Source organism: Perna viridis, chromosome 8, assembly GCF_037379345.1.
Source record: "Perna viridis isolate PV_CMFRI_1.1 ecotype Kerala chromosome 8, ASM3737934v1, whole genome shotgun sequence".
In the NCBI taxonomy this organism is placed as follows: Eukaryota; Metazoa; Mollusca; class Bivalvia; order Mytilida; family Mytilidae; genus Perna; species Perna viridis.
In genome coordinates, this window is record NC_142452.1 from 33,497,508 (window position 1) to 33,516,383 (window position 18,876).

General features: G+C 31.8%; 1 protein-coding gene across 2 annotated transcripts in view; it reads left to right on the forward strand.

Moving 5' to 3' along the window:
- The window catches only part of LOC148610304 (vesicular glutamate transporter 1-like), a 61,469-nt gene that overhangs the window by 27,608 nt on the left and 14,985 nt on the right, over positions 1-18,876 (forward strand). For both annotated transcript variants that reach the window (XM_088542691.1, XM_088542690.1), the window contains 5 exons: positions 5,274-5,601; positions 8,815-8,936; positions 9,387-9,501; positions 14,803-14,890; positions 17,282-17,368. In XM_088542691.1, the coding sequence (XP_088398817.1) occupies positions 5,274-5,601; positions 8,815-8,936; positions 9,387-9,501; positions 14,803-14,890; positions 17,282-17,368 (740 nt within the window). The remainder of the gene's footprint in view (positions 1-5,273; positions 5,602-8,814; positions 8,937-9,386; positions 9,502-14,802; positions 14,891-17,281; positions 17,369-18,876) is intronic.

An 18,876-nucleotide genomic window follows, 5' to 3' on the forward strand; every position in this document is an offset into this window, starting at 1 on the left:
ATGACCTTATATTGTCACACAATTGAAGTGCTTTGCTTTTAAGAAAAAGCACATATTGACATCAAAGGACGAAGATATTATAATGCCTTACGTTGTAAAAGTCCTTCATAGAAACAAGGCGTCTAGGTTTTTTGGATTAACTTTAGTTGAAGTGAAAACAAGCGAATTTCAAAACCGAATATTCAATTATATTAATTTCGTATTTAGCAGACTTTTCTCAACTCACCACATTTAACGCAATTACAACATATTGTTAATATAAAATTTACCCGTGTACATGTATTTCCATGCCATTTTTACGTCCTTAAATCAACAGTGGTCTGATAAAATGATATTGCGCGTGTGATGAGAGATGATGTTAAAAAAAAAAAATAAAAACGTCATTCAACACATAAGTTTTTTTTTTAAGATATGACAAGAATAAACACCTGCATCAATTTTTAACATTTTTAAGTGTAAGTTTTGTTTTAGAATAATGCAAAATGGGGAAAAAGAATAAACATGCATGTGAAAGACCCAGCGTTCTGATAATATATTTTCACTCAATGATGCTTTCTCTTTTTAAAAGATCATTAATTGATTTCTGCATCACTGGATTTGCTCAGAAATTTTTAAACCTGAACTTGAAATGTTCTCTTTCATTGTCTTTTGATGAAATTACAATCCAGTTTACCAAAGTGATATGGAAAATCTTGTCTTTTTTACTTGATTCTGTCGGTACAAATAGTCAAATTAAACATTCAAAATATAGTGGGTTTTTCTACATGTACGCCATGTTTCATCCACTGCCTGATTCTTACATAGACTGACATTTAAGGAGGTAGACCTAGGGTAAGGGACATAACTCATGAAATCAGTGATATATTTGTATAATATTCAATTTCACCTAAGCCTTTTAAGCTTTCCTTTGAATCAGCATGAAATCAGTCCATGTTACTTTGATGCTTACATGAGATTGATGTACAAAGGTGAATGCAAACGTTCCAGTGATTTATAGGAGTGGTGTGTCTTACCATAGGTCTACCTCCTTAAAATGTAAACTACGAATCTTAAAAGCAATCCTAATTCAAGGAACTTAATGAAATTTAATATTTTTTTTGGTTAAATCTCATAAACTTATCATCAGTATTTGAAATGAATTTCATTTCCATACTAAATTCGTCATATTTAAGCGTTTAACGGAACACAATCTTACTTTATAACAAAAATATGTTTAAGTATGTCAATCTCACACATTCTTTGAGAGAAGCAATATTTCTAAACAATTAAATAAGACGCTTTTAAGATCTGGAAAACTGATCTTAAATAGTTAGAATAAGCGCTTTTTATTAATACACCAAATTGAAAATGCAGGATGTTTTAAAGCTTCAAAGAATATTTTAATCGGTTTTAAGTATTGTCCCGGATTGCTGGATTTGTAAAGCATAATTTAATTTTGACTGCACCAAGGATACAGGAAGATATTCGGGTAAATGGCAATGGAAGTTGCATTTAGATAGTAATTTTATAGTTCAATTTTGATTATAAATCCTCTGTATAATACAATTTAACATCCCTATCATAATGACAAAGTGAAAGCCGTTAAAGTGTTGTCTGAAACCGCTTTAGAGGAGCAACATCGTGAAAGCAACAATTTAGCAGCGTTAAATTAGTGGTGACTTAGTGGGGTTGTTCTTAAGCGCTTTTCGGAAATTGACAATTTAAGACCAGAAATTGACTTAAAGCAGAGCTTTGCCACTGTCAAGACTTATTAGGTCTTGTTCGGTAATCTAGATATAGAACATGACAGATTCTAACAAAATAAGTGTGAGATTAGAAAAAAATATATATAAATCTGCAAATAAATGAGTCTATGAATTAATGCTGGATTGTAGCTTTAAATTGTTTTAACCTCGTTTCCAATTAACTTAACGACTTTTAAAGAATTCCAGAAACTCATGTTTCTTTCTATTACTTTGCCTGCCACTGCACCGAAGTCGATCTGTGTCAGTCGTACATTTTCTTTTAAGCCGTTGTAATTTCTGAACATTCTCGTTAAAACGACCTAGTTTTAGCCAATTCGTTTTAACGAATTGAAAAAAAAAATCACTGCATGACAAAAACAATTTTTGAACATTCTTTTTTTTTCAAAGTTTAACTGCAAAATTAATATTCTTGTTTTCCATTTTTCAAAATCCTGAATCACAATTAAGAACTAATGTTTAATACATGTTTTATACTTTATTTTAGAATTATCTTATCTAGAGCTGAATTCAAATAATTTCAGCTATTTTCATTTTATGTTTCTGTTTGTATATGATACATACAATATGGTTAATTTAAATGCCTTTGTTGTTCGCCTTTTATATTTGGTTAAATGGTTATTTTTTTTTTATCGAATACATGCTTTAATAATATGTCAATTGTTTAGTACATGCTCTTTTTAATTATTATTTATTATGTGATTATTATGACATATGTAAGTATTATATGAACATGTAAGATAGGAGATATATAAAACCACAACAACAACAATAATAATAATAATAATAATAATAATAACAACAACAGCAAACAACAACAACAATTGGCTTCCCTAAGTACATGGTGTTTACATTGTATTCAGCCGTATGCTACATATATTAAATTTACTTTACATGAATTATTCACACCTGGTAAAAATCAAAGCAAAAACTAACGAGACAAAAATATATAAATTTTTGATTATGTGTATGTGCATTGTTGTTCTGGTGCTATTTAGGTATTTGCTGGTCATTTTTCATGTGTCCACAAAATTACCGAAATTACTGAGGTACAATGTAATTAACAGAAACAAAAATCGAATATACCATGTATAATCTTAAGGATGTAGATCTAGGGTAAGGGAAATAACTCTTGAAATCAGTGATATGTTTGTATCATATTCAATTCACCATAACCATCCAAGCTTTCCTATCAAACAGAATGAAATCAATCTGTGTTACTTTAATGCTTACATAAGATTGATGTCAAATGCTGAATACAAACATTCCAATGATTTGTAAGAGTTGTGTCCCTTACCCTAGGTCTATCTCCTTAAAACACAACATTTTTTTGTTTCCAAAACTTGTATGCTAGTAGTAAACCAATTTGCAAGAATTTAATTTTCTTTACAAGTTAAACGCCTTTTTTTAAGAAAAAGAAATCGACACATTTTATTATATTAGGATGTACTGTAACTTAGAAACACGAGTTCTCCATTGAGTGGACAGTCATTTATGTTCTGTACATGGCTTCAATAAAGCCACAGAGGATAAGTTTGATAGTATCTTCTTATTTAATCTTTATTGGTGTCTATATTTTGAAAGTGCATTGCATTTGGGTTTTAGCTGACACTTAAGGTATAAACATCATTGCGAGCTGCGTGTTTAATTAAGAAGAGAAAATTATATTTGTTGATGATAGTTCTGATCAGTGCTATTGTTTGTCGTCTGCTGATAATTCCCGCCAAAGTAGATTTTCAATCTGTGCGTCACTTGTGTCAATATAGATGGCACTAAAATCTCATTTGGTTTAATCAAACTCGCGTATTGAGAAGATCGGTGATAAATGGATACAGAATAAAGACACAAAAAGTAATGAAAGCAAACAAAACTAGTTCCTCTGTTTCAATCAAAACAGCCATTATTTCGACATATTGCCGATGGCTTGTTTTAAATGCTTCATGCAATATAGAGTATTAAATAGCAATGAAGGCTCTAATAGCTGAAATTCCGATATTTCTTTTGACATTTAAAACGTTCCCATTAAAACTGCAAACAAACGCATTCCGCGAGGCTAAAATGTATAGAAATTTGAGAATAACACAAGCGGCCTACTACAGACACACTCCTGTTATAAGATTCTGAATATAGTGGAATCTTTGTTTTCAGGAAGTATGACTGTTTACGTTTTTGTAAAAAACCAATCCATAAACAGACAGTCCTTAAAAACACATAAACTACATAAGACTGAACTTGCACAATCCTTTTTGCTATAAGTACTGGTAACATTTAAGGATGGTATGATAAAAATTTAATCACTAATTCCAGATTTGACACCGGATTTCGGCAAGCCTTTTATAAAATTTTGCATTGCTGGTATTCAATTCGTAGAATTTGGCGGTGTCTTCCAATTTCGATATTTTTTGTTCTGTATTCAATGTCATTTGGGAAGTTAGATTTTATTTTTTTATCTTGAACTTTGTCAGTTTTTGATTGTAATGCTGCTAAGTAGGTTATTATTTTGTTAAAACAAAAGCCAGAGTTATTGGCTTTCGTAAATTACCTATCCGTATGGGCACGTACTTATTATATATTTAAAATATTATTCATATTGAATGTAGCAAAAGCAGCGTAGACTAGCTATGTGAAATATTGCATGTCTTCAGTGTAATGCAATATTATCAGATCAGAATTGATGAAATATTAATGAGAACTTTCATAGCAGTGGACGTATTCACAATGACTAAAAAAAGCACAACGTAAGATACAATGATCATAAAAGTCCATTTTTAGAATTGATTGCTGTCATAATATGTACATAAATGGATACTTTATTATTACCTATTTGCAAAATTAAATTTGTATTTTTTTTTATTTGGATCTCTGTTATAAACAATGACGATTTTGAAATAACTGAGATAAAGTAGAAATAATATAGGTTTATGGCAAAGAGTCATTTTATTCAAGGATATTATAAGACTGTAAGGCCATACGCATTTTATGTTTTATTTTTTTTAAAAATCTTTGCGTTATCCCATAAATGTTAAATTGTATTCTGCATACCTACTGCCGACAACTTAATATCTGGTACCTTTTGAGGTGTTTTGTTATTATTTCGGTTTTCTGTTGTGTATTTTCTAGCACCGTCTTTTTGAAATAGAAGTATATCTTATTAAATATATGAATGCAATGTTTAATTTTGTTTTTGTATATTTTTTATTTTTATTTTTGTTAAATATTTCAACGTTTTACGATTGTGTACATGTATATCTGAAACTATTTTCTAAATGACTTTCTTTTATCTATATTCTGAATCATATTATAAGAAGGACATTTGTCGACGTTAATAAACCATTCTTAAAAAGTGAATGGACACGAATTTCTTGTACGGAAAGTGGTTTCCATTTAGAGATTTTTAGTATCATAAAGGCCTTTTACCTATCCTTTTTTCCTTTTAACGTAGTCATAAATTCTCATTTTATCTTTAATTTGATAATGCATTTTTTGGCAAACCGCTGACAGCATCAATTATATAGTTTGTCTTGTTTGCAGGATCGTCCGTAAAGATGCCGACGAGAAATCGTTTGTCAAGTATGACGAATTGGACGAAGCCTATATCGATGAAGAAGAAGTCAGAAAATCAAAACCATTCCATTTCAAATGTGAATGTTGTCGTTGTGTTTCACAGCGCTACCTGGTGGCATGTCTAAGCAGTATTGGATTTATCATTTCATTCGGAATACGATGTAATATGGGAGTGGCTATTGTAACGATGACGAAAACTGACGATACAGGCGGAGGAAATACAACAAATAACGACTCTGCTTCACCAAATTCATTAAACGGCACTGAGCACCATAATAGGACAATGAAACATTTGGTACGTATCAAAAAATTTGAACATCTTTGTATATATAGTAGTCAATAAAATAGATCTAATGATGTTTGATATTAGGTACAATGTATATGGTCAATCAAACGGAAATTTGAAAGTTACTCGTATTACAGCATCAGAACATGTAAGCCATGGTTTAAGATAGGGTCATTCAAAGATTTTACCTCTCCTAAAAATTGCCAAGGATAGAGTCGTATCACAAAAATAACTAAATCATACATCATAAACCTACCGATTTGACAATATACTTCCACTATAAGTAGGTGTCTCTATTTGAAATGACCGCCATTACTTCTATGGATATGTTCGATCACAACATAATATTTTTCAGTAGAATTTTTTTGAAAATTTGAGGCTTTTGACAGAGTATCTGCCATTGAAATGTTTAATCTATGGACAATTTCAATCAAGTTTAAATGTGCAAACCTGGTGTTTGAGTTTTTAATACTGATTCTAATTGTACTACTAGTAATAGTCAAATTAAAATTTAAAAGTGGTAGGTTATATTTAATATATATTTAATTCTTTACCTGATTCTTACATAGTCTTACACTAAAACACATAAAATGATATTAAAAAAAATAAATATTTACATAGAAAATAAGTATAATATAACGTATCAAGAGTGTGTGTGTATGCGTTCTTGTTGTTGCTGCTGTTGTGCTTCTGTGTATGTAAGGAAAGTCAAGTCTATCATAACTTTATTTGTGGCATTTACAATGTAAATGAATTTTACCATCTGTGTTTACTTAATTCGATTTTATATAAAGACAAAACGAGATTAAAAAAAGAGCTCTATGACCAAAATCAACCCATTAACTTTTTGTGAGAACAGTCGTTAATGGTATTATTTAATAAATGACAAAATTAAAGGGGAATAATGAAAGCGAATATCCTTGAAAATACAAAAAAAAAATAATATTTTTATTAACAAATCTTATTGGTCGTTTGAGACAGACTACAGATGAATCTGCCCTTAACGAGCTTTTATTAAACAATGGCTTCTTAATGTATAAATATATATATATATATATATATATATATATATATATATATATATATATATATATATATATATATATATATATATATATATATATATATATATCTTGCTTACATCAGACCTTTAAATGTATATCTTTCTTATCAATTACAATTACATATTTAAGACACATTTGCTGTAGACTTTACCAATGTCTTGAAACGGTGATGCTGCGTTAGTCCACATTTAGATTGATTGTTTCAATCCTGACTTCCGATTAAAATTTCGCTGCTATGGACATGTAACTAATGTTGATATATGTAAGGAAAACGCCTTAATAGATAGTGATTTTGTCCATCTTAATAAAGTTAGTCATCGTCTGTCCAATAAGGCATGACATAATCTTATTGACTAACGTTCGAATATTAGCCTAAATGTGATCAAATTGCCAATACAATACAAAATACGAAAGTTCACCAATATGGAATTTAGCCATCCAATACGGCTTTTATCTATATTGGCCAGATCAAAATCCAATTTGACATGTTGGGCTAGTTAGTTAAAGACATAGCTGATTTACTCATATTTTTACTCAGATTACTCATTTACTTAGATTTTCCATATTTGGTAGAGGTACATGTATTTGTCCGAAGCTAGTCTTGGACCAATAACTAAGTCAATATAGAAAACAGATGAATCCATCTTTAGTTATCTTAAAAATAGTCTTCAGCTTCCACTTAATGTATAGTGATGTATTTTGCTGACTGTAGGTCTCTTTACACAGACCTCCCGTCAGCAGAGACCCCAATTAAAAGATTTTCTTTATGCGTACGTTTATCAAAAGTTGTTCATAATTACAGTAATGATTTACGTGAAACTTTTACTTTATGTGTGTGAATGAAAGGAAAACATGTTTGATAAATTCACTATATATTTTATATGAGTCCGCTCATCTAAAAAGTGTAATCAAGTTTGATGAAATTAAAGCTAAATTATTCTTAAAACAAATGGTCCACTTGAAAACATTTCGGATATGGAGTATGATAAAATTAGAAGCTTCAAGATCAAAATTTATACTATAACAATGTAACTGTATATGCTATACGTTATCTGTTCTCAACAAACTTTGATTCAGGATCAGTTGTTATTATATAGAGTGAGCAGTGATTTACCGAATGTTCTCAATGTAATTTTTTTTTCGGTAATTGAAACTGAAATTACTTCGGTAACTTCACGCTCGCGTTTTCCCCCGCCAAAACGTCACAACACGAATATCAATCCGTTGTTCACAAAATTTAAAAAAAAACCAAAAAACAAAACAATGAATAATGTTGGAAATCTATGCAATAAATAGGATAATCAATTGGTTATCGTGGATAACCAAAATATGATCACTCGTACCAAGAACGCATTACGATTGAACTCGTGTGCGGAAAAAGTTCCGCACACTCGTTAAATCTAGGCGTTCTTCGGCACTCGTGATCATATTTTGGTTATTCACTCTTTCCAATTAATCATCCTGTTAGGAATAGTTTTAGAATAGCAAGTATCAAGATAATACGCCTTTGTCAGTTAGTTATAATTCACTTTAATGACATTCAATATACAATGGAAAGGGTATGTCTCGAAATATCTTTATGATTTCTTATTGAAAGTTCATACTCCCACACCCAATGAAAAAACATACGAAGGCAATTGATAATTTTCTTCTGTTCTATAATAGCTTTATGCAGTAAAAGATGAAAACAAGAAACGACTTTGAAAATCCCAGTGATGCAAAAGTCATCATGATTATTAATTTGTGTTTCTATGTAGATTGCTACAGAAGATGATCTGTATCTCTGTTATTCTTAGAACATCAATTGAATACAATTGTAAACAAAACTAAATACACTGCTGTTTTCCACGTGGAGACAATACTATGATATAAAATTTCTTCAGGATGAAATTCTGTATCGTTAGTATTTTGTCGGAAGATTTACCTTTTTTATTATTAACATTAATCTTTAATTATTAACATTAATCTGCAATATGAATAACGATAATTTCGGAATTTCTGGATCCACCACGAATAAGTGCTTGATTTAAACAAAGGCTTTTATGAGAAGATTATGGTTGAAAAATATTTTCATCTCCTGCAAGCACATGACCAACATTTGAAAAAAAAACATATGCTTTCAATAAAACACATATGTTAAACTATTTGATTTTTTCAGCACCTTCCAGAATTCACGTGGACACCCGAAACGATAGGTGTTGTAGACAGCTCATTCTTCTGGGGTTACATTGTTACACAGATCCCAGGAGGCTACCTTGCTTCCAGGTTACCTGCTAATAGGTAATATCTTAAAACCAAAAAGTATGTTGAAAAACAAAATAGGTTAAGCAGTAAGCACTCAAAGAAAGGTAGGAGAATGTTTACAATAAATGTTGGTTAAACTTTATATTACATGCTGCCAATGTTACATGCATTTGTTATAAATACGATTTAAAATAACATTTTCAACACATCTGAATTGTACACAAATTTTAATTTCTTTAAGGTAGACCTAGGGTAAGGGACATAACTCATGAAATCAGTGATATGTTTGCATCATATTCAATTTCATCAAAGGCTATCAAGCTTTCATTTGACACAGAATGAAATTAATCGGAGTTAGTTTGATGCTTACATGACATTGATGTAAAATGCTGACTACAAACGTTCCGATGGTTGTGTCTATTGTGTTTTGTTATTTTGTTGGTGATTCTGTTTCAAATTCTAACATTTGTTTTGTTTTCATTTTAGAATATTTGGACTTGCTATAGGAACATCGGCTTTCCTTAATCTACTTTTACCCGGCGCTGCACAAGTTCACTTTGGTTTTGTAATGGTTGTAAGAATATTTCAAGGAGTTGTGGAGGTAAGAATCAATAAGATTATTTACCATGAAAAATATTTTCATGACTAATAAAAAATATTTAGAATCATTTAGTGAAAATTTGGAAAACTTCTTCGATGGGTATCAAATCGGGTAACATGAATAAACATACATCGGAGACAATATTACCAATTATTATTCACTATCCGTTATTTGCATAACAAAGCTACTGTTGCGATCACTTATAACCTCTCTTAAATTCTGTCAGAATCTGTCAGGATTTCTGTTCTACGACAGCAGATAGAATAGAAATCCTGACAGGGTCTGACATAGGCTGTCCTGTGTCAGGCCACATTTTGCCCTATTACCTGGCAGATCCTGGCAGAAACTGCCCTGGGTCGTGATAAAGAAAATACGAAAAGCTGTTCTAAACTGTCATACCCCTGGACAGTTCCTGAAACTAAATCTTTCTTTTATGCGTGACGTAATTTAGAACAGGAAGTCCGCGATTAAGAAATGAAACTGTGACTAATGTAAATTAGCTAACCCGATTAAGAAACAAATCTTGATTTCAAAATTTACATTAAATTTCCAAATATATACAGACAGCTTGTCGTGATTATTATCCGACAATCACTCGATCTTTGTTCATGTTTCAATTTTCGTCGATCACGGTCCAGTCACTCATCGCTCAAAAATTATCATGGTTTACATGTATATTTTTTTTTACATTCTGACATACACCTGTGATATTAATTAAATCCAATTATTTAATTATAAAACTAAAGGTCTATGTTTCTGTTCTAAGTGTAAAAGTCGTAACAAATAACTTTCAGATGTTCTGTAATTCAGTTCAAGATTGACATAAAACTTTTTGAGTGAGAGCTACTTTTAATAAATTTTAACAAAAATGTTAAAATCGACAATTTTGCATTAAATGGGTGACTGATACCTTAATATTTCGGTCCAAATTCTTCAAAATGCCACTTTTAGCTACGAATATGAGTGAAAACACTTCCAATTTCCCTACAGAGTCTTATATGTAGAAAATGTAGAAACTAAATATGTTAGTTCCATATTAGTGACTGTGACACCATTTGTTCAGTAAAAATTCTCCTAAATGTATGAGTGCAGGCAGTTTTATTTTTCATGAGGGTCTAAATTATTGACTAAAATGGTTATTTTTTTCAATACAACTATCATGTGGGTGACTGTGACTCATATATTTCTGTCAAAAATTCTTCAAAAATGTCATATTCCAGCATATGCGAGAGTGCCCACACTTAATTTCTACGAGGGTCTAAAATTAATGACTAAAATCCTATTTTTTTTTTTCAATATTACTATCATATAGTGGCTCTGGCACATTAGTTTGGTCAAAATTCTTAAAAAATGTCATTTTCTTGCAAAATGTATGAGTGCGAGCACTTTTTATTTCCATGGGGTCTAAAATTAATGACTAAAATGGTAAATTTTTCAATATAAATATAATGTGGTGGCTGCAACACATTGTTTTGAGTCTAAATTCTTTAAAAATGTTATATTCTTGCAAAATATATGAGTGCCCACACTTGTAATTTCCATGAGGGTCTAAACATAATTAACAAAATGCTTAATTCTCCAATATAAATATCATATAGGGGCTGCGACATTTCGTTTTGAGTCAAAATTCTTTAAAAATGTCATATTCTTGCAAAATGTATGCGTGTGCACACTTTTAATTTGCTTGAGGGTCTGAAGATAATGACTGAAATGCTAAATTTAACAATATAATTATCATGTGGCTGGCTGTGACACATTTGTTTGAGTCAAAATTCTTTAAAAAAATCTTATTCTTGCAAAATATATGAGTGCACGTTTTATTTCCTTGAGAGCATAAAACTATTGACTAAAATGCTATTTTTTTTTATAATAACGGCCATGTGGGTGACTGCGACTAACATATTTCGGTCAAAATTCTTCAAAAAGTCCTATTCTTTCAAATTGTATGAGTTTGAACACTTTAAAGTTCCATAAAGGTCTAAAATTTCTGAATAAACTGTTTTAGAAATGTCAATATATATAGGTAATCTGTCTCATAACGGTGTCTAGATCTACAACCAAAAATAATTCAGTCCAACATCTTTAAAGTCAGGGGCGTAGCAAGTACGACAGGCAATAATTTTTGTTGGCACTGCATGCCAAACATAAAAGTTGCAGGGTAAAAAATTGAAAAAAATCAGGTTTAAACATAGCAAGGCTTCCTTCCAGTCGTACGAATCGGGATTCGGGTGCTACGCCTTTTTTTTTCATAATCACATACATGTACTCTATGTAATTCAGCCAGAGAAGTATTCTCGAGCTAAAGACTGTCAGAATCTGTCAGGAACTCTTCTAATCCACGTTTCTGTTCTACTTAGAACAGTTCCTGACAGGAGGGTGTCAGGACCTATGACAAATTATGACAGAGCTTTTTCGAAATCCTGACAGGCCCTGACAATGTGTATCGCGGGTCAGAACAGTTTCTATGTTTAGAACTGTTCTATGACAGCGAGTCCTGACAGGATCGACTGACTGACTGTCTGTTGGGGTTTAACGTCCGAGGAGCAATATTTCAACTATATTCAGACGATAAACATAAAATGGATGATAAAATGAAAATGAAATGATGATGAAATGAAAAAAAGGATTGGGACACAAGGATAATAGGGTCGAAAAATTTTGATTGCCACTAGAAAAAGGGAGGGATGGGTAAGGTTGGGCAATTTAGCCTCCTGCGGCGGAGTGCAAATGTTTCAACTTCTATCGAGTACCACAGCAGGGTTCTTTAACGTGCGAGGAACGTGACATCTTTCCCAACACGATGTACCACGATGGTTTGCGGTCAGGTTTTCTTTTATAGCCTGACAACCCAAGCATGAAACATGCCAGGGGTACCCCATTCCACCTCCTGGGGGACACATCCCAGTTGCTCTGTGGGCAGAAAGCCTAGCCCCTGGCTACGTTTCTGAGTACTATTTAGTCGCTTTTTACGACAAGCTTAGCGCTGCTGCAGGCCTATTCTTTTGACACCCGGACCTGCATGGGACAAAAGAGAGGTTAGAAGTGATCGCAACTGTAAACATTTTGAAGAAAAAAAATCTTAATTTCTCGGGAACGTCACGGAGTGGACAAAAACTTAACTCCTACATCCAATCCAACCCAATGTCCCTTACAATGACAATATTTGTTTTGTACCAGCAAAGTATTTCCAATGTTACAGTTTTATTAACGATATCAATTCACCATTGCACCATCTAGGGCCCACCAAATACCATAAAAATTCAGCTTTGTCACAATTAACAATTTCAGTTCATTTTTTCCCAAACTAAACTCCACCAATTCCTGTTCACCAATGACCCAACCCGGTACTGCTATTTACCATTCCTAAAGCATCAATACTCAATCCAGAGTTCATCATTGACCACCTGGGACCTTCATTCATAATTCTCATTCAGCATTGTCCCAACAAGGTTACCCAAGATAACTTCCCCAAGCATAAATGTTTTTATTCACACCGTTATTGACCATCCCTAATCATACAATTTTCATATCTAAGGTTAAATATCCTCCATCCCAATTATTGCCGCATCTAGTCTCAAACCTTATACTTCTCCATGTATCAATGTTATACACCATCCCCAAGACCATTGCCATTGCCCATGCTTCTATCAATCATACATGTAGAATAAGCTGTTTACTCAATTCATGGATTATAGTTTAACCGACTTTTTAAATTGAAACAACCCATTATGGAACGCAACAGTCCTTAAAATTAAAACTGACTGTACTTTATTTCCCAGACACCAGACCGTAGGGAAACTATCTATTAACAAGGACAATGGAATTGACTCAAATGAGAAACGGATGACTACAGGGGAGATACATGTAGCCATCATGCAATTTTTCACATGCAAATCTGCGTTTAATGCTAATAGGATATAGCATCGCTGTACTTTTATGAATCCAGATTAATCAGCGGGTCGATTCGATTTCTTGCTTCACAACTCTTTGGAAATAATTCCATACACGTTATGCAATAAACCATACTTTAGTATCATGTCACAATCGCCCTATTTCAATGTCAATTGTTGTTAGCTTGTTTGCTTTGTATCAGTTTCAATTGCTGGAACCGAGACTTTGACATGATTAAAAAACATTGTTGACGGTTAATTGCGCTTTAATCTCATTTTGATTAACCAGCAGCGTGACAATTGAGATTACGTTTTCATTTATTGTGTGCTTAGAATTACTATTGAAGATAAACGATGGTTCTGTACCGGTCGTTTCTACTGTGGTTTGGAAGTTAATTGACAAAAATAGAATTTCACCAATTTTCTGTTTCATTATGTAATATTTAATTTGTTTTTCAATTACAGTTTCCGTTAATTTATTTCAATGGTGTAACGTGCTTAGATGTAGAAGTCTCTGAAGAATTTTGTATCAAATCATTTGTACGCGATTGTAAACACCCGAATCTGTAGTTGAATTTAAGGTTTATTGTACTGTTAAAGTGCTTTTGTTGTACATGTCAATGTCTGTGGCTAGTCGAAATGATTGTTACCAATGTACGGTTTTATTGGAACTTTTTAGAATTCAAAACGAATTGCACACTAATATTTAAACGGTACGAAAATTGGTTCCGTTCTTAAATTTCATTACTTATTTAAACAGTAAGTATGTAAGTCTCAATACATTTTTCAGGCATACACTTGTAAGATATAGTCCAAAACATATAAAAAATGGAATTTTCACTCGCGTTTATTGTTACAGTAAATAGAACCTATTACTGAGAGTCGCTCATATAAATCATAGTTCATTGTTAATGTAGCTTATTTTATTTAAGTTTGATTATTTAGTGAAAGTATTCATATTAACACTGTATCACACACTTTCATTACGAAGTGAAATTTTATCATTAGGAATAATGTTTTGAAATCATAATGATAGTTCACAAATACGTTATTCTGTCGATTTATTCCATGGACGTTTTATATATTGTATAGTTTTACCTTTATGTAGGTTACGATTGTTTCTTTTATTTTCCACTCCAGAGTGTCATTCGATTTTTTCAAAATGCGAGCTTATTACAGGCGAACTTCAGGTATTATCTGAAATAAAGGACACATTTTGAAACCAGACGGGCTGAATTCAAAGCAGTTTTACATACCAAAATTATTTTAAAAAATATGAAATTTTGTAGGAAACCCATAGCTAGAAAGCAACTTCCTAGGGTTAAAGATTGCATATAAATTTGATTACATGAAATAAAAGAGTGAAATACTAACTATCGTAGTATCTTATTTTACTTTAATTTTTTTTCAGGGTGTAACCTACCCAGCATGCCATGGAATGTGGAGACATTGGGCACCTCCCCTAGAACGATCAAAATTAGCAACAATATCATTCTGTGGTACGTTTACATATAATCTAGTAGTCCCACCCCTGGAATTTGCTGTTTATCAATATCGTAGTTCATATATTTAGGATATGAATAAACCTGGTTCATTTATTTATTTTACTCTCTTGATTGTTTCAGGATCCTATAATTTTCTCAGATTTGTGATGTGAAGTGATATTTTTATATAAAACACGCTCTCACTCTTCAGAAGAATAAGCATAAGAATAACTCGTACACAAAAATAGTAGCTTTGCGTGCTCACCAGAGAATGTAAACTCCTCTGCAATCATGCTACGATGCTCATGTTTTTTCCATATCCGAACTCCTATCATTTAGGCGTCTATTCCTATGATCGAGGTCTCGGAGTGAACGGTAAGTAAAATAGAAAATCCTGTGCATAATTTGACCCCTTTTGTCCAACTGATGGTGGATGAGATTTGACGATGGACTTTCATTACGTATAACTTAGTGGCAAAAATGGATTAAGAAGCATCATAGTATGCTTTTTATATAATTACAAGTACCATAGTTTTATATCTTTTAATTATTTCATTGAAACTTATATGGTTAACATTTGTTTGCGCTTGTTTACCCACATGTACATTTGTATCTTATTTCTAAATTTGAAATGGTTTATCATACAGAAAACATGCGGCAATGCAGTTTTGAAGAATGCAGTAACAATTTACTTGTTTTCAGGGTTCGTGATATAGGCCAGTTTAATCAATTGGATGATTATGAATGCATTACTCTAGTAAAATGAATGTATTAGAACGTAAAAGTGCAAACATACCAAATAACAGGAAGTGATATAATTACCAATTTTGTGTCAAGGCAAATAGTTAATTTTGATGAATATGTTGAAACCTGAAGAATTAAAGAGTCTTTTTGGCAATAACAATCCGCTATTTTCTAATCAAAACAAAAATAAAATTGGTATAGTCGTTTTTTTTTCATTAACCGATTTCATGAAATATTTCAGTATTGAGGAAAAGTTTTTAGGCGAAAAGTTTATAAATATGATATATGTATATGAGAACTTTGTCATGCTAAACGGCAGATATGTCATTTCAATCTCTATGACCGAATCATTGTCATTCACATATAGTTACAAATGCAAATAGATGAAATAAAGTTTATATTTCTAATCGTAAACAAAATCGAAAGCAAGCATTGTAATGTTATGTACACTATGCAAAGAAGAAAAAACCATAAATGTAAAAGTGTTAGTATTTGAAAAAAATACTAAGAGTAAAGAAAAGATTCGAGTTTCTAGCGGAAATTAAAATAATGTAATCCAGGGACAAGGACCACACATGGAAAACATACACATAAAACAAAGAAAATAAAAATAACCAAAATAATACATACAAAGTAACAAAAGTAAATAAGCAACTAGGACTCCACTAAACACTAGGGTCATGCACCTGGTGCACCGATAGGGCAAGCGTTCTCTTCAGCGTAAGGGTAAAACTGTAAACAAAATATTGTCTTGATATGAACAAAACAAATGAAGTTAATATGGGTTTAATTCGAAAAAAAACATAATGCGGAAAAGCACTGCATTGTCGGTTTATTGGCCAACAAAACAGATTTTGCAAGCATTAACTTATTTATCGGGTATGAAGATTATTTAACAGGAATGTCACGAAACTGGGAGGCGGTATTTATATCAATTTTGGACGACTTATAACTGTTTGTTTGGAACTACATGTACATTGTTCCATGAGCATCTGTGGTCCTGACCTATGGCCAACTGTAGGAATTTAATTATTGTGTTAGATTTGCATGATTTGATAGGTTTTATTTTCATTTATGATCAGTTCAGAAGGTTTCCGGAAATTGCAATTGTAACAGCTGAGCTTCAACTGTTATAGGTGCTGTCAAAGCAGGGTCCAGAGGCGGATCCAGACACCGTAAAGGTGGGATGCCAGCCGTGGTTCCTCAGAAAAAGAGGTTGTGGTGCTAGGACAAACTTTACAATTTTTTTTGGTCAAATTTACACTTGAAAATAACAAATTTTCGAATGAAAAGGAGAGGTTCAACCCCGGTACCCCCTCCCTTTTTGAAATCCACCACTGGTGCTTATGCTACGGAAAGTCATTCAGGCGTTAACTTGGCATGATATCCATATTTGATGTTTATTATGATAAAAATAAACTTGTCTAAACATAACCCATTTCGGACTTTTAAATTGTTCCTTTTATGAAAGTGTTCGATTTGCAGATTGATTTTCAAAATGATTTAAATAAATGAAATGGGACTTTAAAACATGGATTTAGACAGGTTTTTGAATTATTCATGAATAGTTACGACAGTTTCCATACGCGTACAATAATAAATCTACACGCTTTATTCGTAAGCACTGTAGAAATATCATGTATCCATTGTTTGTTTTGACAGGGTCCTATGCAGGCGCTGTTCTTGGTTTGCCATTGTCTGGTATTTTAACAAAGAATTTGGGATGGCAGTCGGGATTTTACGTTTTTGGTAAATAGTTACATCTAATATATACACAGAGACACTGAATAACAGTGCACAAACAGTATTACTGCTGAATCTACAAATCCGAAAACGGATATGTTGCAAAAAGCTGGACAGATGGATCAGCTGTGTTGGTAGGACTCGATCTGATCTGAGAAACACAATTATATATAAGTAATATTTCATAGTTATCACGAGTGCCTTAACATTGGCTTTACTATGTAAGGCTCCATGTTTTAAGAGCACGTGTAATTCTGTTTTGTTTTATCACTTAGCGTTGAAAGGAAAATTCATGTGCTTATTTAATCCTATATAATAATAGGAATGTTACTAAAATCTTCAATGACAACCTTTCACAATACATTAAAGTTAATAGAATTGGTGAAACCTTTGGGAATACTACAGTATATCGTATTGTCAATCCAGTTTTCTTAACAAAGAGTTATATCGGAATTTACTAGGCATTTTATTCCCATATGATAATATTTATGGCCTTATATAAGACATAAATGATCATGTTATCTTGAAAGTCTTACCAAATGAAGTTTTGTCGATGATGTTTCATAACACTACGAGAATATTTTAAATACTATCTTTATAAGATTAATCATAAATGACAATGGTGTCAGAAAAGAAATTATATAATATAGCTTTGAAATAATCAACTTTTAGTAATGACGCAAACGAAATGGTAAAAACTTAAATAACTGCAAAAACTTGCACAAATTCGTCCGTTTATCATAAAGAACACTTTTTCAAACCCGTTTATACAACACTTTTTTTGTGATCAGTCTTCAATCTTCAAATATAAAAAAGGTGTTTGTACTACACGTGTATCACAATTTTTTAAATAAATGTTTTCAATATAACTTAAGGAAACTAAATCCTGGGGTTTTTTTTAATTACAAGCATAGTTGTGATACTAATGATTTAGAAAGAGAGAATAACCAAAATGTGACCAAGAGTAGATAGTTCAAGCATTCTAAATGGCATGAGCAAATGTGTCATTGTTATCCCAGATAAACAATTAATTAACCCGTTGAGTAGCACTCCATCTAAGGATCATGCAAAATATGATTCATGGGTAAAAACGCCTACATATTTTTATTTTTGATATTTTGTTTGAAATGTCATAGTAAACAGAAATTAACATGTAGTTTTGTATATAACCCATGCTCTTAGGAGATAATAATTGTATAAAATGCACTGTAGATTTCAAAATGAAGGGAGATAACTCTGTAAATGACGCTCAAATACAAAAGAATGTACTGGATTTTCAATGTTGATTATCTCCTAAGAGCAGACAGATTTAAATGAATAACTACACATTTCATAGTACAGACCCAGAAAACAACTTAATTACAAAAATAAAAATATGTAGCCTTTTTTTAGGGTGTATCACATTTTTTTTCAGATTTTGCATGATTGTTACAAAGACAGCTACTTAATAATTATTCATAATGTATATGAGATTTTCTCCATAGTTTATTGCTATTCCCAACTTGATTTTTTTT